This window comes from Meleagris gallopavo, chromosome Z, assembly GCF_905368555.1.
Source record: "Meleagris gallopavo chromosome Z, MGAL_WU_HG_1.1, whole genome shotgun sequence".
Taxonomy (NCBI): Eukaryota; Metazoa; Chordata; class Aves; order Galliformes; family Phasianidae; genus Meleagris; species Meleagris gallopavo.
The window spans coordinates 28,993,668-29,019,259 of NC_139435.1; the positions used below are offsets into that span (position 1 = coordinate 28,993,668).

At 36.0% G+C, this 25,592-nt stretch overlaps 1 protein-coding gene across 12 annotated transcripts in view; it reads right to left on the reverse strand.

The window, feature by feature from the left end:
- Nucleotides 1-25,592, reverse strand: part of PTPRD (protein tyrosine phosphatase receptor type D) — a 1,190,026-nt gene that overhangs the window by 30,121 nt on the left and 1,134,313 nt on the right. For all 12 annotated transcript variants that reach the window (XM_085214154.1, XM_085214153.1, XM_085214152.1 and 9 more), the window contains 2 exons: nucleotides 13,067-13,186; nucleotides 12,321-12,475 (listed from right to left, as the gene is read on the reverse strand). In XM_085214154.1, the coding sequence (XP_085070280.1) occupies nucleotides 12,321-12,475; nucleotides 13,067-13,186 (275 nt within the window). The remainder of the gene's footprint in view (nucleotides 1-12,320; nucleotides 12,476-13,066; nucleotides 13,187-25,592) is intronic.

Consider the following 25,592-nt stretch of genomic DNA (forward strand, 5'->3'; position numbering starts at 1 on the left):
GCCCTGGAGGGAAGAGGGGCCCAAGGAAGTTGATCAGTATTCAAGAACCATGTACTCCATGCCAAAAAACACTGCATTCTGAGGAAAAGGAAGGCAGGTAAGAATGCCAAGAGGCCTCTGCGGATTAACAAGGATAACCTGGACTTACTTAATCACAAAAAGAATGTCAATAGGGAGTGGAAGCAGGAACAGGTACCTGGGAGGAATAAAAAGAAGCTGTCCAAGCAGCCTGAGATAAGCCTAACAGAAAGCCCAACAGAATTAAATCTAGCCAGGAACATAAAGAGGAGCAAAAAAAAAGTTCTATGGGTATATCAGTGATAAAAAGAAGGTGAGGGAAGATGTGGACACTCCTTGGAAGGAAACTGAAGTACTGGTCACAAGGGATATGGAGAAAACTGAAGTGCTCAATGAAAGTCTTCACCGGAAAGGGCTCTAGTCACACTGTCGAAGTTGCAGAAAGCAATGGTAAGAAGTTGGAAAAGGTGGATCAGCCTGCTGAAAGTGAAGATGAGGTCCAATACCACCTAAAGAACCAGAAGGTGCACAAGTACATGGGACCCAATAAGATCCACCCGCTAGCTCTGGAGGCAGTGGAGGACAAAGTAGTGAAGCTGCTGTCCATCACTTTGTTCATCACTTGAAAGGTCATAGTAGACTGGTGAAGTTCCCTCTGAATGAAAAAAGGGAAATACAATCTCATTTTCAAGGAGGGAAATAAAGAAAATCAAGAGAACTACAGGCCAGTCACCTCTGTGCCTGGCATGATCATGGAGCAGATCCACATGAAGGCCCTACTAAGGTGCATGGAAAATAAAGATAAGGAAATTGATGGAAACCAACATGGATGCACCAAGGGCAAGTTGTACCTGATAAATTTGGTAGCCTTTTATGATGGAGTTACAGCATCAGTGGATAAAGGAAGAGCAAATCATGTCATCTATCTGGTCTTGCGCAAAGCATTTGACACTATCCCACAGGACATCCTGTTTGCCAAAAAAAAAAAAAAAGAAAAAAAGAGAGAGAGAAAGACTTGATAGATGGACTACTCACTGGATAAGGAATTGGCTGGATGGTTGCACTCAGAGAGTTGTGGTCAATGGCTCAATGTCCAAGTGGAGACTAGTGACATGTGGTATCCCTCAGGGATCAGTGTTGGGACTCGTGTTACTTAACACCTTTGTAGGTGACATGGACTGTGGGATCAAGTAAGCTCTCAGCAAGTTTGCAGATGACATCATGCTGAGTGTTGCAGTTGACACGCTAAAGGGAAAGGATGCCCTCTAGAGGGACCTGGAAAAGCTTGAGAGGTGGGCCCACACCAACCCCATGAAGTTCAACAAGGCCAAGTGCAAGGTCTTGCACCTGGGTCAGGGAAATCCCAAGCATAAATACAGGTTAGGCAGAGAATGGCCTGAGAGCAGACCTGAGGGGAAGGATTTGGGAGTGTTGGCTGATGAAAGATTCAGTGTGAGCCACCAATGTGCACTTGCAGCCCAGGCGGCCAATTGCATCTTGGACTGCATCAAGAGAAGTGTGACCAACAGGTCAAGGGAGGTGATTCTTCCCCTCTACTCTGCTCTTGTGAGATCCCACCTGGATTGCTGCGTCCTGTTCTGGAGCCCCTAACACAAGAATGACATTGAAGTATTGGAGCAGGTCCAGAGGAAGGCTATGAAGGTGATCAGAGGGCTGGAGCATCTCTCCTATGGGGACTGTCAGAGAGCTGGGGCTCTTCAACCTGAAGAGAAGGCTCTGAGGAAACCTTATAGCAGCCTTCCAGTACTTGAAGGGAGCCTACTGGAAAGCTGGGGAGGGACTTCTTATAAGAGCGTGTAATGACAGGATGAGGGGAAATGGCTTTAAACTGGAAGAGGGTAGATTTAGACAAGCTATTAGGAAGAAATTCTTTACTGTGAGGGTGGCACTGGAACAGGTTGCCCAGAGAGGTTGTGGATGTCCCCTCCCTGGAGGCATTCAAAGATGTACTTGATGAGGCTTTGAGCAACCTGGTCTAGAAGAAGAGGCCCTGCCTATAGCAGGTCATCAATGTGCAGAAATTGTATTCCTGCTCCTAACAGCTAGCACCTTGCTTTTTTTGTATTTCAACTTGTTTTGTGTTGTTGGAGTGAAATGTTTTGAGAAGTCATTCTGTACTTTTGCACATTTCCAATTCTTAAATTACACCTTCATGTTGACTTTGCTTTCAGGGACATGCTGAACCTGTCTTCCATTCCCTGTAAGAAGACCTATTACCTGCTCTATGGGGGAAATAGTAAGGTGAACTGATGCTATCTGAAACTGCATTAAAAATGTTGGGAAGGGATGTGTTCTGCAGTGCTGGTTAGCAGGATGATCTTGGAAGTACTTGCTGAACACTAAGATGCTTCATAGTTCCAGAGTCCTTCTGAGTCTCTTTCTGGCCTCAGGATCCCTGTAGTTCAAGCCACGGCACATCCATTTGACAGTTGTCATAGTTGGTGTTTGAACTGGCAGATGAGAAGTGATAAGGTACCAGACTGATTCAGACAGTATTTCATTTGGTAAATGAAAACAGTCAAAACAAAGACAAGACACAGTAGTACCATGTGTCTATAGTCTGTTCTGTCTACATTTTTGATATGTATTGCAAGTTGAAAACCCTAAGTTAATTGGGCTCTACTTGCCTGTAATATTGCATTAATTTATGTTTGAAAACTTAGAAGAAATCAGAAATTAGTCCTCAAGTTTGAAGATGATGGGACTGTTGTAGCAAATCTATTGTTTCAGACCTCCATCTCAAGATATCTCTTCTTTTTCCAGGGAGAACTGACATTTCTGAGAGGGCACATTCACAGGATTACATTTGGTTTAAATTGATGAAGTTGCAAATGACTATAATGATGTAATGAGGTATACAGCAGAAAACAAAAGAAAAAATAAATATTCTCTGATGAGCTCATATTAAGGCTCTTCCAGGTCTCTGTTGTCTTAAGCTAAGTGCTTAAAAAGAAGAAAAATTCTGTCTGATTTCTTTCATACTACAGAGAAGTTATAATGAAAATCATGATTGTTTTTTTTTTCTTTTCTTTTATATATATATATATACATAAAAGATTATATATATAGTAAAATAGCTTCAAAATGAGGTTGGATAGTACAATGACAATCTTTGAACAATTATCATCTACTTTTAAAATTCAGTTGACGAACAAACAAACAATTCAGCACTGCAATTCAGGATTCACTTGCAAAAGCAGATGTTGTCAAAATCTGATAACAAGTCATGAGACTCTGAACTAAGCCTGTAGAAGTATATGAAAAATGAATAAAGACAGCTATTCAAGGCTGAATATTGATTGGAAAGCCTCTACTAAAAGATAACAATATGATTTTTAAAGCTGCATTTTACTTGTAGAGGCACAGGGGGATGATTTAAAGAGACTTTCACGCTGATTACTTTAGATGAAAATACAGCCTGTTTAAAGTTAGTTAAACATGCCTTGTAGCCAAGTTGATGCAATGCATTCCAGTGTACTGTGTGTCCATGGATATTCTGGAATATACTGTAGGTACATCTGGGAAATCTCAGAGATACCCCTTTCCAAAATTCAGCAATTGGGTTATAAAAATATTTTCACATTTCCTGCAGATGGCTGGATTCTTTTCTTCCCTTGTAATTTTTATTCAGAATACATTATGGGCAGCTGCTGGCTCTGATAGAATCTAATTGCTCTTTTACTAGACTCAGCTGCAAGCAGTCAGATTTCCTTTTCCTTTGTAGAGTATATTACATATAAACATGGGCGGGGAGAAAAATAACCAATTAACTAAATACATATGGATAAAATGACTCACTAAAAGAGCTGATCAAATAATGTATCAAACTACAGCTTAGGTCAAAGGAAATTACAGGCCTTGTAGGACATAGTAATATATATGTGGAAATAATTATCAGCACAAACATTCTTGTAATTTGAGATAACATATGGAAAAGGCTCTGCTTCTGTTCAAAAAAGCTTACACAAATTATTACATTTTCATAAAGGGAGTGCTATTTCACTGAGTGAAAAGTAATCATTCCCCAGGATACATGCTCAACAGAAACCATTTCCTGCCTCAAATCAAGTCAGTTCTCAGTACCTCCAGTATACAACTTTGGAAGCAAACATGGCATAGTTTGGAAAATTTTTGCTGTTTTATCAATTATTAAAAAAAAAAAAAAAAGAAGACTGAGGAATAGCTACTTTTAGTAAGGCTGTTCTGTTTCTGTTACTATCAGAAAATGGTATGACACGTGAGAGAGAAGATACGGACTGCAAAAAATGATTAGGGATGCAAGGACTCCTCTGCCTCCTCTCTCATGTGACTAAGACTGAAATAGATGAAGACTGTTTGCCACGAAGGATGAACACAAGAAAAACCTGTAGATGTGTAACATGTGAAACAACATAAACAAATGCACTTTCTTCTTCCTTTTACCCAAGGACATTTAGTTAAATCAAGAGACAGGTGTTTAAAACAGAAGTAAATAGGTATCAGATGAGTGAAACCTCTTGACTGAGCACAACATTTAGACAAGAAAAAAGTCAAAAATAAGTCAGTTTAATTCTGTTATTAAAAATGTGCATAAGCATGAGAAATAAACACCCATCAGTTTGTCTGGGTAGCTGAGGAAAGAACAGAAATTCTTACAAATCAGGGCTAAGCTAGTCACTGGCTGTGTGCTGCTAAGAAGAAATCTTACTGAAATATTCTCCATACTGGTGTTTTATACTTTCACCTAGAAGTTCCGCCATTCGTCATTGTCAGACACAGGATACTGATCTTGACAGATCACCGATCCTATCTGGTAATGGCATTTACCACGTCCCTTTATGAATTTCTGACTTCACCAGAAACAATATCTTGCCCTGTGTAGTTATAGTAGCTTTTTAGGATTTCAGAAGATAATTGAAGCCTGAGTCATAGCACTGATGATATAATGCCCTGAACCACAGGCTATGTTCCAAAGAAAGATGGTTTTATACATATTGGACTGATTTAATCAAAAAGACTAGAAGTAGATAGTTTCTATTTTAACCCTCATGAAGAAACAGTGCTTTTATTATTATTATTATTTTGCTTCCTTTTGGATTTAACAGAGATTCTGGCAATACTTATCAATTATTTTTTCTGCTAGTTAATAGCTGAAGAATGTACTGTCCATAGAACTGCTTCAGTTTAGCCATAGGAGAGGCTGGTTTCCTGTGCAGGATTTTCAACCTGATTTTGTCATCCTGTGAAGGATTTCTATACAGTCCCTAGAAAGCAGCGTACTATTTTCCTCCTCCTTAAAAAAAATAAAAAAAATAAAAAAAAATAAAATTCTTAACAGTGTTGGACAAATGACTGCTAACATTTGGTCTATGAAATCATATCAAAAAGTTCCAGTTCCATAAAAAGAGCTTACACTCCCATGGTATTAAACCCTGTAAATCTTTGCATATTTTGTGTAAATTGCATATAGAAACTGAAGTAAAAAAATGAACTTCTGAACATATTGTATTGACTGGAGTAGCTGAGACTATTAGTAAATTTAGAATACAAAAAGCACTGAAGTTTACTGATGGCTTTATTTTTTTATTAAGCATGCTCCCTTACTGTGTTCTTGAAAGAAAGGAATCTAACAAGAGCCTTATTCCCTTTGACTTTTATATGTGAACTGAGCCTTTGAGAAAACGTGAGAAACCTGCTGATCTACATCTAACATCCAGAGAGAAAACAGTGTTGCAGTGTTATATATAAGGACTGCTCTGAAAATAATGCCTCCTATTTTATTATGTTGGCCTACAAAGTCAGAGGCAGATGTTGGTTGTATATTAAGAGGTTGAACTTTTGCACCAGTATTCCATTATATTGAGAGATGGCAGCAGAGGCACAATCTGACAGAATGAAAGTGAATATGAAGCTAAGGTGTGGAACTGAATTCCTTCTTGCAGCAAAAATTGTACCCACTGACATTCATCAATGCTTGCTGAACACTTCTGGAGACAGAACAGCGAATGTGAGAACAATGAGTTGGTGGGTGATGCATTTCAGCAGTGGTAATAGCAATGTGAAAGACAAGAAAGTTCCAGACAGCCATGCACAGCTGTCACATAAACAAATGAAAAGATTCTCAATCAGCTCATTCAAATTAATTGGAAGATTATAGTCAGGGAACTGAGTATAGAATTGTATTTCAATTTCAATATGTTGGAAACAATGGTGGCAATGTCGGAATATCACAAAGTTTGCACCAGGTGGGTTCCAAGAGTGCTCACACAGGGAAAAAAGAACACCGTATACCAATACAAAGCTAAAGATGACAGTTTCCTGGACTAAATTGTTCCCAGTGACAAGATATGGTACGATGACAATAAGCCTGATAGAAAATTGCAGACCATGGAGTGGCAACATGTGAATTATCTTACTGCAGGTTAAAGACACAGCCCTCAGGAGGTAAGTGGTGTGCACTGTTTTTTGGGACAGTAAAGGGGTGATTCTTCTGGATTTCCTGGAGCATGGACAAATCATCATCTCTGACTACTGCACTGCAACACTGACTAAATGGCTTGACCTTCCAGAGTCAGGCCAAAGAAGAAGATAACCTTTCTTCTGCAACAAGATAATTCCAGGTCCCACACCAGTTTGAAGAGCTTTGAACACATTGCCGGGCTTGGCTGGACTGTCCTACCATACCTGTATGTTCTGGATTTGACACCTTCTGACATCCATCTGTTTGGGCTGATGAAAGATAGACTGGGAGGGCAACATTTTCCTAGCAACAACACTGTTATAGCAGCTGTGAAATAGTGGGTCACCTCCACTGGTAAAAAAGCACAGCTAAGAGCAGAGACTATGTTGAAAACTATTGGATTGTAGCTGAGAATTTGCCCTATTAAATAGTGCTATTGAGCTCTTTATATCTATTGTAGTTTCCATGGAAATAAGTTGGAGGCATTACTTTCAGAGTAACCTATGTATATGTATGGGCTACCTTTAATAACCCATGAGGATAATGTTATGCAAACAGCACAGGAAAAACAATAGTCGTCTTAATTCTATGGATTCAATATTAGTTATACTATATACAATCTAATACATAGCACCGTTCCAATGGCTGTTGGATAAGGAGTGGATGTAAAGCACAAAAAGTTTAGAATGTTTGTGACATTAAAATACTTGTCATACCAAAAGATGCCTTTGGTATCTTTTCCTCCCCAGAACTGTCAGCTGGTCAGGGAATTTAGGTAAGATTCTGAGTTGTTCTCAGGATAGGGAGAGGGAAGGGATGAAGAAGCTTTTAATGTTTTTCAGTCTCTTTTGAAAGGTTTCTAAATATTTAGAGGGGGGAATTTTTTTCCCACAATGTGAAAGAGGATTGGCAGTCATATGAAACTTACACACTGCCTGGATTAGAAAATGAGCACTTGTGAGGCATGTGGAAAATGAATTAAGCAGCTTTAAAAGATACAGACATAAAGTAAAATAGTTCACTGTAAAATAATTGTCTCCACCCCCTCTTTCTCTCTGATTCTGTCTCTGCCTCATTCAGACTCTCATTATGAAACACTAGCCAAAAAATTAGGAAAGAATTCTACTTTAAAAAATACAACATATTGCATGCTGTTAATTTTTGAAATTTAACCAGCTTTTACTGTGCTGATTCTGTTACTACAGTCAGGCTTGAAGTTACTTAGAAGTGTCACATTTTTCCAAAAAATCCCATTTTTTTTGTGTTTGCAATAGTAGCATTAACAATAGATGGAAAAACTTCACTAGGTGTCTTAAAGATATACCCTTTGGTGCTGATATTATAGAGATTCGAACATATAGGAATGCACTCACATGTTAAAATTTTATGTTCTGTTACTGAACCAACTAATACTGTGATGTTTTGAAAACACTAAGGCATTAAAACTCCAAACACTCTGCAGTGCTATTTTATTGTGATCTGATTAGCACCTGTTTGCTTGCACTAATTCTACTTCAAACAGAAACGTGCTTACTCCACTATCATTAAACCATACATTACAGGCTCTCTAATGCAGACTCATAGGGTTTAAGACTGCTTTTTTTTTCATTAAAGAAAAGCCTTTTTCTAGATCTGTTCTGCAAGTCAGACCAAATCATTCCAAGGCAGCAGTTGCACTGTGATTTTACTAAATTACGTACAAAGGGAGTGATTAGATGAAAGCTTTTTCAGGCATGTCCAACTCACAACCTGTGGCCTGCATGTGGCTCAGCCCAGCCTGTCTTACAGCAGCCCCCAGCCCCACACTTTGGCGGTGGTTCTTCCCTACTGAACGGCTCAGACTGGCCCTAGGCACACACTCATTGCTCAGAAACATACAATTATTGTGTGATCCGGACTGTCTGTGATGCTATCAGACATGGGAAAGGGGAAGAGCAGTGCTAACTCAAGTTATGGCAAATAAATGTATGCCTTTAAATACATTGCCTAAATGCAGTCCTGTGAACAGAAAAAAAAAAGTATGCATACTTGATTTCTGGACTGACAAACGAATTTGATAATAAATTTCAAGCTTGCTGAAATTTTTTTGTTTTGTTTTGTTTTGTTATATTCATGATTCCATTTTCAGTCAAGATAAACACATTACCTGTGAATTTTCAAAAGGAATGTATATAGTAGCGATCAGATACTCAGTTCAAAAATTTCATCATGTTTATTTATTAGAAGTTTTTGAGTTCTATCTTACCAGAGAAAGACTTCCCTTGTTTCACAGTCACTCGTTATTCATGTTATCATTTTCTGGAAGTATATACGTATATGTTTTCAAGAATGAAGCACAGGATTTCATCAAAAATCCCTGATGAGAGTCTTAAGAATTCACTAAGAATTACAACCACTTCCACTGAACCAGACTGATGAACTGGTTTCACAAAAACATGGTCAAATATCCCACTATGTTTTTGTTTCTCTTATTTTTCTTGATGTTTTCACAAAAATAAGTTTTGTTACTTATATATACAAATTTTATATATATATATATATATATAATTATTATAGTATTATTATATTATTATTTTATATTATATATATATAATACATGGCCAAAGACAATTCAGTGCAGCCCAGGTAGGCCAAATGTTGGGCCACTCATGTTTTAAATAGAACAGACTGTAATTGAAATAGTACCTACCTGTACCAAGTATTTTCACCCAAGAAACAAGAGCTGACTGGAGAGATGTACACAAACCTTACTGCTATAAGAATGTTTTTAATAATTTAATGAGGAATTATCAACTACATTCAAAAACTTTGGGCTGTCTGTGCTCAACAAAGTAGAAATTTTTAAAGTATGGAGACACAAATTTTCAAATTTGCAATGAATCAGTTTTCATTAGTTTTTCTGCTCACAAATTGTTACTACTGGATATATCATGCATGAGTTGTATGAAGTGCCTAGAATCACATCTCAAAAAGTTGTACATAAGGCACAGAACTTGGACAAATTCATTACCAGCTTATGCGTTTCGTAGTGTATGAATACACGGATTAATAGGAAATAGGAAAAAAATTACTCGACAGACATAAAATCATAAACCAATTACCAATTTAACTGAAATTTCCATGATTAGCTAATAACAGAAAAAAAAGAATGGTTTATTAATGTCACTAAATGATATATTTCATTTAAATCTTTCCAACTGTCTTGCTGTATGACTCTTAAAAACTTACTTAATTTGAATATTTTTGCCCAGAGAGAATTTAGGTAATTATGCCAACCTATCCAAAGAGGTGATCTGAAATTGCTAGTATGAATTCACCAAGTGTATATTATGCCTAATCAATCTGGTGGCCTTTTTTGATGGAATAATGATATCAATAGATGAAGAGTAACTGTTATCATCAATCTGGATTTCTGGAAGGCCTTTAACATAGTCCCGCATCACATCCTTTTTTTCTAAGTTGGGGAGATATGGATTTGAAGCATGGACTATTTAGTGAGTAGAAAATTGGTTTGAAGTATGGTAAACAGCTCTGTCCAGGCGGAGGCCCATGATGGTTGGTGCTCCCCATGGTTCCATCTTGAGACTGATGCTCTTTAACATGTTTATCAGTGATATAATATAAAGGGATTGAGTGCACCTTCAGGAACGTAACAGATGATGGCAAGCTGAGTGGTTCAAATGATAAAATAGAAGGAAGAGATGTGATCAAAGAGATCTGGAGCTCAAAAGGTGGGCTAGTGTGAGCCTTATGAGAGAATGAAGGAAAGGTTGTTGATGTAGTCCACCTAGAATCAGCAAAGCCTTTGACACTGTCTCTCACAGTATTCTCCTGGAGAAGCTGGCAGCCTCTGGCTTGGACATGTACACTCTTTTATCGGTAAAGAACAGGCTGGAGGGCTGGGCCCAGAAAGTGGTGGTGTATGGAATTAAATACAACTGGTGACTGGTCATGAGTGGTGATCCCCAGAGATCAGTACTGGAGCCACTCCTGTCCAGTATTTTAGTGATAACCTGGAAAAGGTGGTTGAGTACACTATTAGCAAGTCTGCAAATGACACCACGTTGGCAAGAAGTGTTGATCTGCCTGGGGGTAGGGAGGCCCTACAGAGGGATCCGGACAGACCAGATTGCTGGGCTGAGGTCAGTGGGATGAAGTTCAACAGACCAAGTACTGGGTTCTGTAATTTGGCCACAACATCTCTAGGCAACGCTATAGGCCTGCGGCAGAGTAGTTGGAAGACTGCGTGGAAGAAAAGAAACTGAGGGTATTGGTTGATACTCAGTGGTACATGAGCCAGCAGCGTGCTCAGTGGACAAGAGGGCCAGTGGCATTCTGGCTTGTACCAGAAACAGTGTTGCCAGCAGGAGCTGGGAAGTGACTGTCTCTCTGTACTCAGTGCTGCTAAAGGTGCACATTGAGTACTGTGTTGTTTTGGGCCCCTCACTACAAGAAAGAAATCAAGGCCCTGAAGTGTGTCTAGAGAGGGCAGTGAAGCTGGTGAGAGATCTCAACAACAAGTCTTATGAGGAGCGGCTGAGGGAACTCGAATTGTTTAGTCTGGGAAAGAGGAGGCTCAGGGGTGCTCTCTACAACTACTTGAAAGGAGGTTGAGGCAAAGTGGGGTCAGACTCTTCTCCTGCATAGCTAGTGATAGAATTAAAGGGAATGACCTCAAAGTTGCACCAGCCTGTATTCAGGTTGGATATTAGGAAAAAATTTCTTCTCCAAAAGAGTGTTTATGTGCTGGAACAGTGTGCCTGGGGAGGTGCTGGAGTCACTTTCCCTGGAGGTGTTCATGAAACATTTAGATGTCGTTCTAAGGCACATGTTTAGAGGGGACATATTTGTGGGAGCTGGATGGTTGGACTGAATGATCTTGGAGATCTTTTGCAACCTTTGTGATTCTATGATTCTATGATCTTTTAAGATTCTTTCCAACATAAACTATTCTGTGATTCTATGGAAAAATGAAGTCTACAAAAATCAGTAATTTTATGAATTCACTTTGAATGCGACAGCACAATAAATTGTTAATTACTACAACATAGTCCTAATCTGAGTGGGTTATGACAGGTTATTTCTATCAGCATTTGTAAGTGTATGCTACTAATCTTAGTACGATTTTACATATTTCTAGCAGGTTTGCTCTTGTCAAATATTTCCAAAGATTCCCCTTCTCCTTGTCTTCAGTTTCCTTGCTAGAAAACCTTTAAGAGAAGTTGATGTTGTTCTCTTTAAAGTTTATTAATTCATCTTTTGTAGTGTCCCAAATGTTTTGCTAGTTGCAAACATCATAGAGCAATCATTTCCCAGGAATTGAGTTCAGCCTGTTCTCCATATATGGCTTTTGCTATTCCATGTCCTCACAGTTCTCAAGAAGTTAACCTTGAAAATAGATCAAAGTTTCTACCTATTTCAGTAAAAGTTACAGTTTAACATTCTTAATTTTCATGTTATTTACTTTCCTACACAATGTAAGTCATAATTTCCAAAGTTGTTTATTCAGAACATGTTTTCTTCAATATGCAGGATCCTCTTAAACCAGCAGGATCCTCTTTCCTCTTCATGCCATCATCTGAAAAATGTATCTATAGAGATATAGAATAAAGTCACCTGTTCACCCTGCAGAACTTCAGATATTCTAAAATTAATTTCCCTTGTACAAACCAAAGGAAATATTTTCAGCCCATCTGACTTGGCCGTGCCATATCCTGTTCTATTATTTTCAGTGTAAATATGTTTTTGAGAAACTCAGGAGTCTTTACAAGTGAAAATCCTGTTTTCATCTGCAATAAACCAGAAAGCAATAATCTTGATTTAAAAGACATTCTGATCTTACCTGCAATGCACTACCATCGGACCAGCATCAGGTGGGTTACAGGTCTTGACACGTCTCAGGAAAGCTAAGAATGGCGTTGGGTGTTCTGGAACACCATGGTCAGGCCAGGCAGTGAACTGGAATTGCCTCACTTCCCTTTTCTCACTTGAACCATTCTAAGAAATGAAAAAAAAAAACAAAAACAAAAAAAACCCTTTATGACAAAATTGCCATTTTATGTGATATCAGTGCCATTAAGTGAAATACTTGAATAAGAATACATACCAGAGAAGGCAATTTGAATCATATTTGGTACCAGAGAGAAACTGAACTCAGGCTATGTGGAGGAAAAAAATTTCTTATATTCAAAATTGCATCACTAAAACAATGTAAGAGCTTTAATCATAATACGCAGCAATTAATCACAAGAAGATCTAGTACTTTGGTTAATATTTCACTCAGTGAAGTAATGAATAAAGAGATTTCTGTATTAATCTACAAAACATCATGCTGGAATATGAGTATACGCTGACAGTAGAAGTGTTTAATTGTTACATGTTGCTGGGGGAAAAGAGAGAAGGAGGGGATGAGAGTAATGAGGAGAAAAAGAGGAGGGAAGGTAGGAAGAAAAAGAAAGGAGGAAGGGAGTATGTGGAGGAAGATAGAAAGAAATAAGGAAAAAGAGAGAAGGAAAAGAAGAAGAGAGGAGAAGGGAAAGGAAGAGAAGAGAAAGCAGAGAGGGAAAAGGAATAAAAGAAATTATATACCTTGTAAAGTGCGAATGTACGAACACAGTATGTTGCCAATTCAACCGTGTCTAAAAGGGTCACTTGGATGAGTCCATAAGTTTCTGTGCCTCTGCTTGGCCAGTACTGATCACACTTCACCTGTAGTGAAAAACATACAATTCTTTAATACTGTAAAACTGCTGTTTGTTGCATGCCAGAGTGTTTAGAACTGTAGGGTTTCAAAATGTAAGGAGTTAGAATGTTTAAAAACAGCAATGGATTCAATATAAGAAGCTTATTTCATTTTCCACAAGAACTGCTTTTCTGACAGTGAGGCTTCTAATATCTTCTCCTAAAATGGGTATTTATATATTCAGAGGTGTGGTGTGGATGGTCAAAAGTACCAATATGTCTAGATACACTAGAGAAAAAATTATAATAGTTAATTTGTGATAAATAAATTTATAATAGATTTATAAATATATAAATTTATAATAGATAATTATAATTTATATATTAAAGTTATATATATATTTATATATAAATGTGTAATAGACAATTTATAATAGATAACAAATGACCTGATTAACTCCTCTTTAACAGACTTTAATAACATATTAATCTAGTGAGTGTAGATACACAAGTTTTTGAATATTTGTATATTTAATCTATTTTACGTCAGTCTGAAAACATATAAAGTGTTCCTCTGATGCTAGTATGTTGGTTGCTCCAAACATAATGTCTCTATTTGTTTCCATGGAAAATACAACAGATTCAAAGAGCACAATAACACTCTTTGATAGAGCAAAATCTCATCTGTAAAACATTATTCTTCAACACATTGCTATTAGCTATGTGTTTTTGCCAGCGTTGAACAAGAGCCTGCATACTGTGATTGTAAAAATACACACAAGCCAAGATGGCACAAGTAGCCACTGCTGAAATGCAGCATTCACTACCTCACTGTACTCACATCCACTGGTTAACATTCAGCAACCATTGATGAATGTCACTGGATGCAGTTTTTTCTTCCACTTGCAGGAATTCAGTGGCACACCTTTGCTTCATATGCACAACCATGTCAGACACCATTTTGTCAGAATGCCCCTTTGTTGCCGTCTGTCACATGGCAACACAATAATGTAAGATGGGAAGGCTCAACCTTTATTGCCATACCACCTCTATCTGCCTCTGACACTGTGGGCCAACATAATAAAATAGGAGGTATTATTTTTGGAGCAGCCCTTGTATGAAATACATTTAGCATGTTCAGAAATATCTCAGTACAATATTGAATTTATCTGAGAAATAGTTTTAGTACACAGATAAATAAAAAAGTACCAGGAACTGTTAAGTGCATTGTGAAAATACAATTTCCTTCTCAATTCAGTGTTATGATGCATAAAACAAAATTATGTTTGCAGGAACTTAAAAGATATGGTTTGATAATTTATACGGATGATATGGTTTCATTCAATACATTTTAAAAGACATAGGACATTTCATTCAGAGAAATCTCCATTTTAAAACACTATAGATTGTATTAACAAGTTGAAATAATTCTGACTATGATAATGCAAAAGAGAACATATGTTTACAATCTTTTTTTGAGACTGAATATGATGTTTAGTATTTATGATGAAAGCTAGTAAGAAAAAATGAATGCAAGATGTCTAATATATTCAAAGAAGATGATACAAAATAGTACGGGGGCTATACAAAAATATTTGTGTTTCACTGACATATATTATACTAAAAGTGTCAGTTCTGTCTGTAACAAATTCTTATTAATTAGCAGAGAAAAATGTATTTTCAGTTCAGTAATAATGCATTCTAGTTATTCAATAAATGTCTTAATTAATCACTCTAAGCCAAATTCAATAAAATTTAATGATTATAATCTGTAAGAAACAACAATGAAAGTAGAATATTGCACAGTATTTCTGATAAAAATATGAATTATCTTTCTGATCCCTGAAAAAAAAAACAAAAAAACAACCAAACACCTGATGTTTCCTCAAAATTGAAAATGAGAAAAAAACATACTTTAAGCTCATGAATTCTCTAGCTTTCTCACTCTGCCCACTTGTTATTAAAAAAGACCAAGCACAATTTCAGCTTCGCCAGCCCTAACTAGTTTTTCTTGCAAATTATTTTAGTTTGTGGATCAGAGAGCACAGATTAACAATGGTCCACAAATCACATTCTAACAAGGATCTACATAAACAGAAAAAAAAATACAACAGGCAATGAAGCAGGTGATGAACATTAGTTAATTGTATCCATTAAAAAAAAAAAGTAACAACTTTTTACTGGATTTGAAAGTTTAATTTATTGCTAAAGTTTATTGATACTAATTTTCTCTTGAAAACGAGGCTAATAGTGTGTACACTATATAGGAATGTGCATATACAGGAATTAGGTATGTCCTTCCTTGTACCACTGACTGAAAGAGCAATTACTAAATATATCATGAGTATCAGTGATAAATTTTGCAGGACTCCTAAAAGTAAAAAAAGCAACTCCAGCATACTCATTTCACTTTACCATTAATATAGATACTGTGTAACTTAGTTGTATTTTAGCTAGAAAAGTTGTGCTTTATTTTATCTCCTGCAAGAAGACATCATATATATTTTTAGCAGCCAACACTTTTACCAGAACTAACATGAAAGAACTTTGAAAGTTGTGTGTTCTCCAAACACAACACTTGCTAATATGTTTCCATTTGAGACAATACTGGGAGGTACTAAAGGACAGACACTAGAAGTGTAATAATCTAATGTAAAAGATTTACCCAGAAATTTGTAGAAAATTTATCCTTTTTAGTTAAGGTTGGGGTAAACTTATATCCCTGCTCTTTTATAATCAGTCTTTTCTTCATTTTTTAACTTTTCAAACATACACTCCATCAATTTTCCAATTTTTCTGGGATACTTTCTCTGATATCTAGCTGATACAGAACACTATTCCTGGAAGATAGCTTATACAAAATAAAATATTTTTTAAAATAAACACAATCTGTAGATCATTGTATGCATTATTTGAAAGTGGAAACTGTGAAAATAAATATCAATTTTTTAGAAAGAAAAACTGATTTTGGACTGATACAATTTTGATTTTCTGGAATAGCATATGAGGTATTTGTTGACGGAATTATATCCTTTATTCTTATTGCCTCTTGATTTTTCCTGGGACAAGAGGTCTTCAAAGATGTGTTCTTATCTGCCCCCTAGATCTTTGCTTATGTGATTGCAACACTTACAATATCAACATTTCTAACAATATATCTTTGTGAAAGATGAGAACAATGTTTTGTACCAGCATTCCTAGGAGAAAGGAACCAAATAATTGAGACAATCAAATGTTAAGACAGTATTATCTATGACAGAGTACCTGCTAAATGTTTTATCCAGATTTTTCAAAAATATACAATTACAATCCCAGTCTGCAGCTCTTAAAGCAAGTTTATTTTCAGGTTATATATTAATTATTTTTTTTTTCAGAAAAAGAATTCTCAAAACCCTTACATCACCCATAATGTAGTATGAAATGTTTACAAATCTATTTTTAAAAAGTGATTGCTAGATGTATTTTACTTCAGCTCTTTGGACTGTGCTTAAATGTCTTCTGTTAAGGGGAATGTCTTCCTCACTTGTCTATGTGGTTTGGAAACCTGACAATTTGAAGGTGGTAAGGCACAGTGACATTTAATTTAGGCATTTTCCTAAAGAAATGCAGACTAGGGAGTTAATTTATTTTCAAACTAATTTTGCAACAAGATTTTGGTGAAATTCATAGTCTTCATCCTCCACTTACCCACTCAGTTCCCAGTTTCAAGGACTGAGCTATTCCTCTGCAGACTACATACACCTGTACACAGTGAGATATTTTTTGCCATCTTGACTCTACAAGAAAATAGCTTTCCCCAGTAATTTTCTAATGCTTTCTTGCCTGTCACTGTTGGTGGCAAGAGTCACATAAGCATGAAAGAACTCAGTGGAAATTTTGAAGAAAAATTAAATTACAAATAATGACAAGAATACCTCTTACTATTACCTTTCCTATCTTATACTGCCTAATTGCCATATATGAGTCCTCATGACTTCAGCTCTCAAAAGACATATAAATATATTATAAAATCTTGTAAATACCATAATAGTAAATACAATTAGAAGACATAACTAATGATAACAAAATTCTTGCAGCCTGCTTCTCAAACATACATATCTTTTCTTTCATGACAACTCTTACATGCAGATCACCTTTACTTTCTATGGAGGCTTGAGCATTCCCTGAAAACAAAGGTGAAAGCAAAGTTAAATGCTTTCTTTTCTATTAAGAAAGAGAATGTTGAGAACATTTCAAACTTGAGGGGCTTAAGTGGCTGCCAGAGTCTTAAGAATGTTTGTGGATATTCACACTTTGACAAGTTACAGACAACAGATGGTTGCATAAACAGAGCCGAAGAAAGGTTATTTCCATCTGAACATATAAATACAAAAAATCCTGACAGCCAAGGGCAGAGAAATAGTATTCCACTACAAAGTTCCATTAGTTTGACTGAAAAGTCCCTTCAGGTGAATCTTAACACATGAACTAACTGTTACAGACCATCTGAAATTATAAGGTCAAAATGCAGTTCACGGAAGAGAGAGTAAACTAATAATAGGCAGATTATGAATCTGCCTATTATTAGTTTACTCTCTCTTCCATGAGAGTGTATTCCTTGTATGAATAGCATATGAATTATGTTAAATCTGAAATAACAAATAACAGTAACATGTGACAAATTTCTTCCTTTGGTTTTCATAATAATAATAGCCCTCTACAGACAAAAATATCAGAGTTCATTTTCAAAGTCTTTCTTCAAAAAGAAAATACCTCTATTTGCTGAAAGAAAATATCTCTTTAAAAGTCCTTTCCAACCAAAACCATTCTATGATTCTATAATGCTGAATCATAATAGTATTAGTTCAATAGAAAAGTAGCGTTGATAGTTGCTGATGAAAACTGCTTTAAATGCTAAAAGGCTAGCTGGGTGCATCAGACATTTCAGCTAACGCTCTGTCTGCAAGCAGTTGCTATTTAAAGTAATTGTGCTTTTCGCAACAATGCTAAGACACATAAATATCAGGATGATCTGAATCTAAATATCACAGACAATAACAGTAGTGTGACAGACTGTAATGTAAGAATTCTACAAGAAAAAACAGAACAAAACACCCAAATTTTGAAGGCCATTTTAGAATAAGATTTGGCAATGTGTCATCCATTCACTTTCATGCAACACTAAATGGCAGTTTAAAATTTTAAAGTCCTGTGAGAAATGTGGTTGAAGAAAAAACAGTCTATGGTTTAGATTTTGGTTTGAAGAAGTACCAGATTTAATAGAGTTCTAATTTTTGAAGGAATTTCCCTGGGAGACAGAACTTCTAAGCCTCACCAAGTGTGTTCCCAAAACAATTAATTGTTTTAAACATTTTTGTCCTAAAAATCAATTTTTTCCACTGCAGAACAGAGAACAATTATAAGTAGTGATCTCTAATATGGATTTATAGTGGATAGATACTTGTAAGAGAGTATAGACAAAGATGTTACCCTACAAGTTGATTCATTGTTAGCATTCACCTGAATTGAACAGTTGAGGTTTAAAAACTGGACAGTTTTGCAGTGGAATACAATTCTATCAAAAGCCTTAACTACATTATCCTTGAAAAAAGTCCAAACAAAACTTAGAAACAGCATAAATAAACCATATCTGTTTGTAAGAAATCAAGAAAGGAAAGCAGCAGGGTTGGTCATCAAAATGATGGGGTAAATAATCAGAGGACTGGAGCACTTCTCCTAAGAAGAAAGCTTGAGGGAGTTGGGCTTGTTTAGCGTGGAGAAGAGAAGGCTGCAGGGAGACCTCTCTGCAGCCTTCCTGTACTTGAAGGAAGCTTACAAGCAGGAGAGAGAGATCAACATTTTACATGGTCTGATATTGACAGGACAAGGGGGAATGGCTTTAAACTAAAAGAGGGGAGACTTAAATGAGATTTTAGGAAATTTTTTTTTTTTACTCAGGGGGTGATGAAGCATGGAAACAGGTTGCTTAGAGAAGTTATGGGTACTCCATCCCCAGAGGCATTCAAGACCAGACGGGATCCTGGGGAGCCTGATCTAGTGGTGGGCCAAATACAATTTTTATGTTTATTGATTCACAGCAAACTTCTGTTCTTTGTTTAAGGTCTATAAATGAATAGTAGGTTAGCCATTAACACTGAAAGATAATTGATAATTAAAAACATGACTCCTATTATGATCTTTATGACTGAGTGTGTTACAAGCATTAAAATAAAAAGAAACTGACTTTAAAGGGAGAGTTGGGAATATTTGATATATGCTCTCTAACTTGTCTTTCATCTTCATCTACACAAACCAATAACAATTCAGAATTATGTTCAAAATTCATCAATCTGACATCCACCTTTTTTTAACTCTTCATAACAGCATGGAAAGCAGGGCCATAGTGAATTTATTTTGAAAGATGAGTCTGTCAAATTTAAATTGTCTGTCAGTTTAAATACAGCTAGATTTTCCAAAGTTTAAAGGTTTATATGAAATAAATCCAGAGGAAATACGGAATGGGCTGACTACTTTTATGCATCATTCTTTTCCTGTACTCAAGGCTGATCACTGTATGCAACCTGAATATTTCTTTAACTGAAAAAAATATATATATACATATCATATGAAAATATGAAGGATATATTAAATAATTCATGGGTTCTACTGAAGATTTTCTATGGTACATACAAGAGAGACATCTCTTTTAGCTGTTGTGGGTATTATATAAGAAACTAACGAAAAAAAGTAGTTTAAAACATCTGTGCAACAAAGTTCTGTTCTTCTCACAATTCTTTGTTCACTTGAAAGCTGGGAGTGAATGAATGAGAAAGAATGAAAATGAGAAACAGAAAGCTGGTGAACAGATTAAAATTCTAGAGATCTTAAAAGGTTTTAGCTTTGAATTTGATTTTTGAATGAAACTTTGAGTTGTGGTGAGTTTTCTAGTGCTAGCTTAATACATGGATAAAGTTGTTAATCTCATAAATCTATTTCATGCATTCCTATGTTACTTCATGTTCTTGTGAGACTGATCAGAAAGAGCACCCCAAAAAACGTTACCAACATGAGCCTCTCAGTACACATCTGTATTCATTAACTTCCTCAGAAAGCAATAAAAACTTTGCAATTGATGGTAAATTTAAATCAGAATGTTTGCTTTCAGTAGTACTTGTATGATGAACTTAAAATCTGTACACGTATTTCTCGTTGTAAATACCAGTCTTGAGTCCTTCCACATAATCTGACAAAGAAAATTTGATTTTTTTTTTTTCCTAAATAATATTGAATTAAATCACTAACATTTTCAAGCCTGAAATTCCTTTAAAAATTCCCTGCAGTGGTACAACACTATATGACACAGAGCTAAAACAAAAATGAATTAATACCTACATTTAAAAAAAGTATGCAGAATTTTTACTTTTGTTAGGAAAGTTTATAATTCAAAATGTTAAAGGCCATACTCTATACATGTCCCTTTATCTGCAATAAGAAAAAAATTGTATGAGGTAGTATGTTATGTCTTACCTCAAGCACAAAGCAAATGAATGAAGCAAATAAATTCAAATTACAGGCTTACACTATAGTTTTCATTAAACCCATTGCTGTACATGCCTCAGGAAAACCTTATTTTCCAGAAAATTACCAGTTTATCCTAAAGCAAAGAGAAACAATTTCATTTATAGGTGCAGAGTCGTAACACAAAAAACTTGGTGGTGATCTGACAAAAAATTCATTGTCACTTTAGCTGGTACTACTTTATCATTTAAAGTAAGGCTCTAATGTAAGCAGTTCTTGACAGCTTGAAGAGACTGCAGAAAGCATCCTACAGAGTTTGCTCCATTCATGACATTATATTTTGAAAATTCTTTCAATAGTATAAAATAGATACTCTTTCCTGAAAAGTTGATTTCTACTTATAGAGCCCCACAGGAAGGGAAAATGGTTGATAGGCATAATCTTTTTAACAGCTTTTAATGTACTGGAAGGCTAACACATTCTTTTTCACTGTCAACTATATAAAACAAAACAAAAAAAAAATTCTGACTTCTCCATATATAATTTCTCCAACCTCTGATTATTGAGATTCTCTGTAATTTATCAATCGCTTTTTAGAACATTCATTCTGTATGTGCTCAATTTCAAATGTATATAAGCTGAAATAATCAGACACAGACTGATAAAATTGCTTTTAGTCTATGCAGTAGTATTACAGAATTGTATTATCTCTGTATTAACACTCCATACAGGATGATGTTCTCATAACTCTTTTGATTGATGGTGCAATAGTGGGAGTTCTAGCTGAGGTCCCTTGGCATAACACTTCTTCCTGAATTGTGCCCTGAAGAATGGTCTTTATACTTTATTGGTAGGTGTAGTTATGTTAGCATATATCCATAACCAGATGATTGTAGTGGCACTATGACTGACTGCTTTTGAATGAAAGCTGAGCACTGCCTGCCCCTGCTTCTCTGAGAATGCATCTATAATGACCAGACAGATTGCCAAGGTTCATAGTTCTGATAGTTCTGATGAAGTAGATGGTGAATTCTCCTAATTTAGATCCTACAATGGTACAGAAATTCTTGGATGGTGGCCAGCTGTTACCGTTAAGAAAGAACAGTACCAGCCTGCTTTTTTCCTTTCCTTTTCTTTTCTTTTCTTTTCTTTTCTTTTCTTTTCTTTTCTTTTCTTTTCTTTTCTTTTCTTCTTTCTTTTCTTTTCTTTTCTTTTCTTTTCTTTTCTTTCTTCTTTTCTTTTCTTTTCTTTTCTTTTCTTTTCTTTTCTTTTCTTTTCTTTTCTTTTCTTTTTTCTTCCTTTCCCTTCCTTCCCTTTCCTTCCCTTTTCCCTTTCTTCCCTTTTCTTCCCTTTTCTTCCCTTTTCTCTTCCCTTTTCTCTTCCCTTCCCTTCTCTTCCCTTCCCTTCCCTTCCCTCCCCTCCTCCCTTCCCTCCCCTCCCTCTCCCCTTCCCTCCCCTCCCTTCCCTCTCCCTCCTCCCTCCCCTCCCCTCCCCTTCCCCTCCCCTCCCCTTCCCTCCCTCCCCTTCCCTTCCCCTCCCTTCCCTTCCCTTCCCTTCCCTTCCCTTCCCTTCCCTTCCCTTCCCTTCCCTTCCTTCCCTTCCCTTCCCTTCCCTTCCCTTCCCTTCCCTTCCCTTCCCTTCCCTTCCCTTTCCCTTCCCTTCCCTTCCTTCCCTTCCCTTCCTTCCTTCCCTTCCCTTCCTTTCCCTTCCCTCCCTTCCTTCCTTCCTTTCCCTTTCCTTCCCTTCCCTTCCCTTCCCCCCTTCCCTTCCCTTCCCTCTTTTCTCCTCTTTTCTCCTCTTTTCTCCTCTTTTCTTTTCTTTTCTTCTTTTCTTTTCTTTTCTTTTCTTTTCTTTTCTTTTCTTTTCTTTTCTTTTCTTTTCTTTTCTTTTCTTTTCTTTTCTTTTCTTTTCTTTTCTTTTCTTTTCTTTTCTTTTCTTTTCTTTTCTTTTCTTTTCTTTTCTTTTCTTTCTTTCTTTTCTTTTCTTTTTTCTTTTCTTTTTTTCTTTTCAACTCATGGTGTACTTGAGTAAGATTTTTCCTTTTTATTGGCCAGCTAGCTCTGTCATTCATTCTTTTCCTGACTCACATCTTAGCATACTGGGAGCACTGAAGAAAGGAAATAAAATTCTAATATACCTTATTGATAAATTAGTGATCAATTTTCCACTAGAACTGGGGAATGAACAATTACAAAGCTGTATGCTTAATTCATTTTTAGAAAAACAGTAAATTTTGGAACAAAAGTGTGCTACCTGCAATGTAAATCCTGTCCAGTAATATGCATGTAAGAACTCTTAACTTACCTCTCACCGCATAAAGAAATGCATATTTTCTAATTCCAGCAGAAAGTAGATAAACTTTTATTTATTTTTTCCAATATTTAAATATGCATTTTACAACTTTAAAAAATAACAGTTTTATCCACTTCTGCTGTCACAGAATAATACACAAATCAACTGTTTTGTCTAAAGTGAAATACACAGGTATATGTGAATGTACATGAATATAGTTTGTGGTAGACTGTTAAGTACATGTATTGATGACATTTCTGTTCATATTAGTGATCTTATTGCCATTTATATTTTACCCAGTACTGTGACAGAGTTATTATCTGGTTATCTCTTATAACCTGTCAAAACATACTTGGCCTGAAAAAATCTCAAATTTACTGCTGTAATCCTGCACAACAAATGGGAAATTATATTAATCAAAATCCCATAAAACTCTACTGCAAAACCTGTATTTGTATGGAAACCTTCATGCATTTCAGACAGACAAGCAAAGCAACGTCCTTAGATTTCTTTGCTTACTACTCACTGTTGTGCATGAAATATTGCCTTTTCTTACCTATATTCAGGTAAGCTACACTATATATCAGTTTCTAATTCGCCATCAACAAATTAAGATTCAGTAAAAATGTTAGAAATTTTTGCCTTTAAAGTGGAATATATGGGTTCTTCTCCTATCTGCCTTAATGCAAGTACTGTGCATCAACTTGATGTAAGTCCTCATAGCAAGACTATAATCATGTGTTTGTTTGTTTCAAAGCACAATTGCACTTTCCATTGTGCAAATTCAGATTTTTGATTATTCTATTCTTAAATATTTATGTATTCTTCGCTTATAATACTGATGACAATACTTACTTCTTGACAGCCAAATGACTCTGGAACAGGCAAACAACGTCAGAAATGAAGTATCCTCATGTACTCAATTAATCATTAGAAAATTTGAATGAACCTGGTAGTACCACTATGAAAACAAAAGCCTGCCTCATAGGTATTGAAGTTCAGGATCTGCCTCATATCTGAGCAATAGCTAGGATCAATATGGAGACATTTAACTTTGATCTTATTGAGATTCTTTTGACAGAAGGTTCTATTTCTAGACATTATGGTCCTAACACAGATAATACTGTCAGCTAGATAGAAGGAGTGTGTGTTTTCCATCAGTTACAAAACAATTAAGTATATTCAAAATAAGGAATAAAGAAAAGAAAAAAGAAAGATTGAATTCTGTTTCAAGTGAATAATCTGCAACAGTACTACACTGAAACAGAGAAAAAAACTGAATGTTTCTTTTCCAATTTATATAGTATATTTTACTATAAAAGATGTTTGCTAAAGAGGAGATTATTCATCTGATCATTCACAAGAACATCTACTGTACTTTGTAAATGAGTGAAAGTTGGAAAAAACTGAACCACACTCTAAATCATGCAACTTAGAAAGTTCATTTAATTCAGTGAATCTGGGGGAAAAAAAAAAAAAAAAGGGAAAACAGAAAAGAAAAAAAAAGGAAAATCCATATTTCTGGAGGAGGGAAAGATAGAAAAGTAAAAGAAGTATCAAACTTCTTTTAACAAGCTTTACAGCCTTCTTTAGTGTAATGCACAACTGTTTCTCTTAATCTCTGGTTTGTACCCTTTAATATTCTTCTTTTTCTTTCACTCAGATTAAACCCATGCATGCAATAATTATTCTATCAACAGTATTTCATTCACTATCAGAATATATAATCATTTTTTGTGTATGTAGGTTGCTCCGTAAGAAATGCCTCCTATTTATTTCCATAGAAACTACAAGACATACAATGAGCACAATAACACCATTGATAGAGAAAATTCTCAGCTACGAAGCAGTGTTTTTCATCATAGTCACCACTATCAGCTATGCATTTTTGCCAGTGATGAACAAGAGCCTGCATGTCATGCTTGTAAAAATATGCACTTGTGGAAGTGATAAACTATCGCTGTCACCACTCCTGAAAAGCAGCACTCACCACCTACTGTGCTCCATCCATTCTCTGGTTTCCATAAATGTTAAGTCCCAGTAAATCCCAATAAGTGCCACTTTCACTGCCCAAGATAGTTTAATGAAACACTTTTGCTTCATACACACTTCTGTGTTAGACACCACATTGTCAGATTACCCCTCTGCTGCCATCTTTCACATGGCAACAACATATACTGGAATAGTGGCAGGAAGGCTCAACATCAACTTCCATATCATCAACATCTGCCTCTGCTGTTGTGTTCCAGCATAACAGGAGGCATTACTTTCAAAGCAGCCATCATGAATCATTATGTGCATGATAGCTGAAAGATGGAGCTGATTTTCAGTAGTCTAGCTTTCGTCAAGTGAGATTCAGATGATAGCATCTGAAACATAACTGACAAAGTGTGAAAGGTTGTAAATTAAAGATCTTCTCTTTTCCTAACGCTTTCTTATACCTGAACAAGTAAACTATGGATTCACTTTAATATCTCTAGTTGATGAACTCAGCTGTAAAACATGTGCATTCTCAAACCTGAAGACAGTCAGACATCTAACACATGCTAATGAACCAACTTTGTTTCAATGGATGCAATTAAAATCCACATCTTTATCTACTCTGTCCAGGTTAAAAATGCTGATATCAAGCTGCAGGACTATA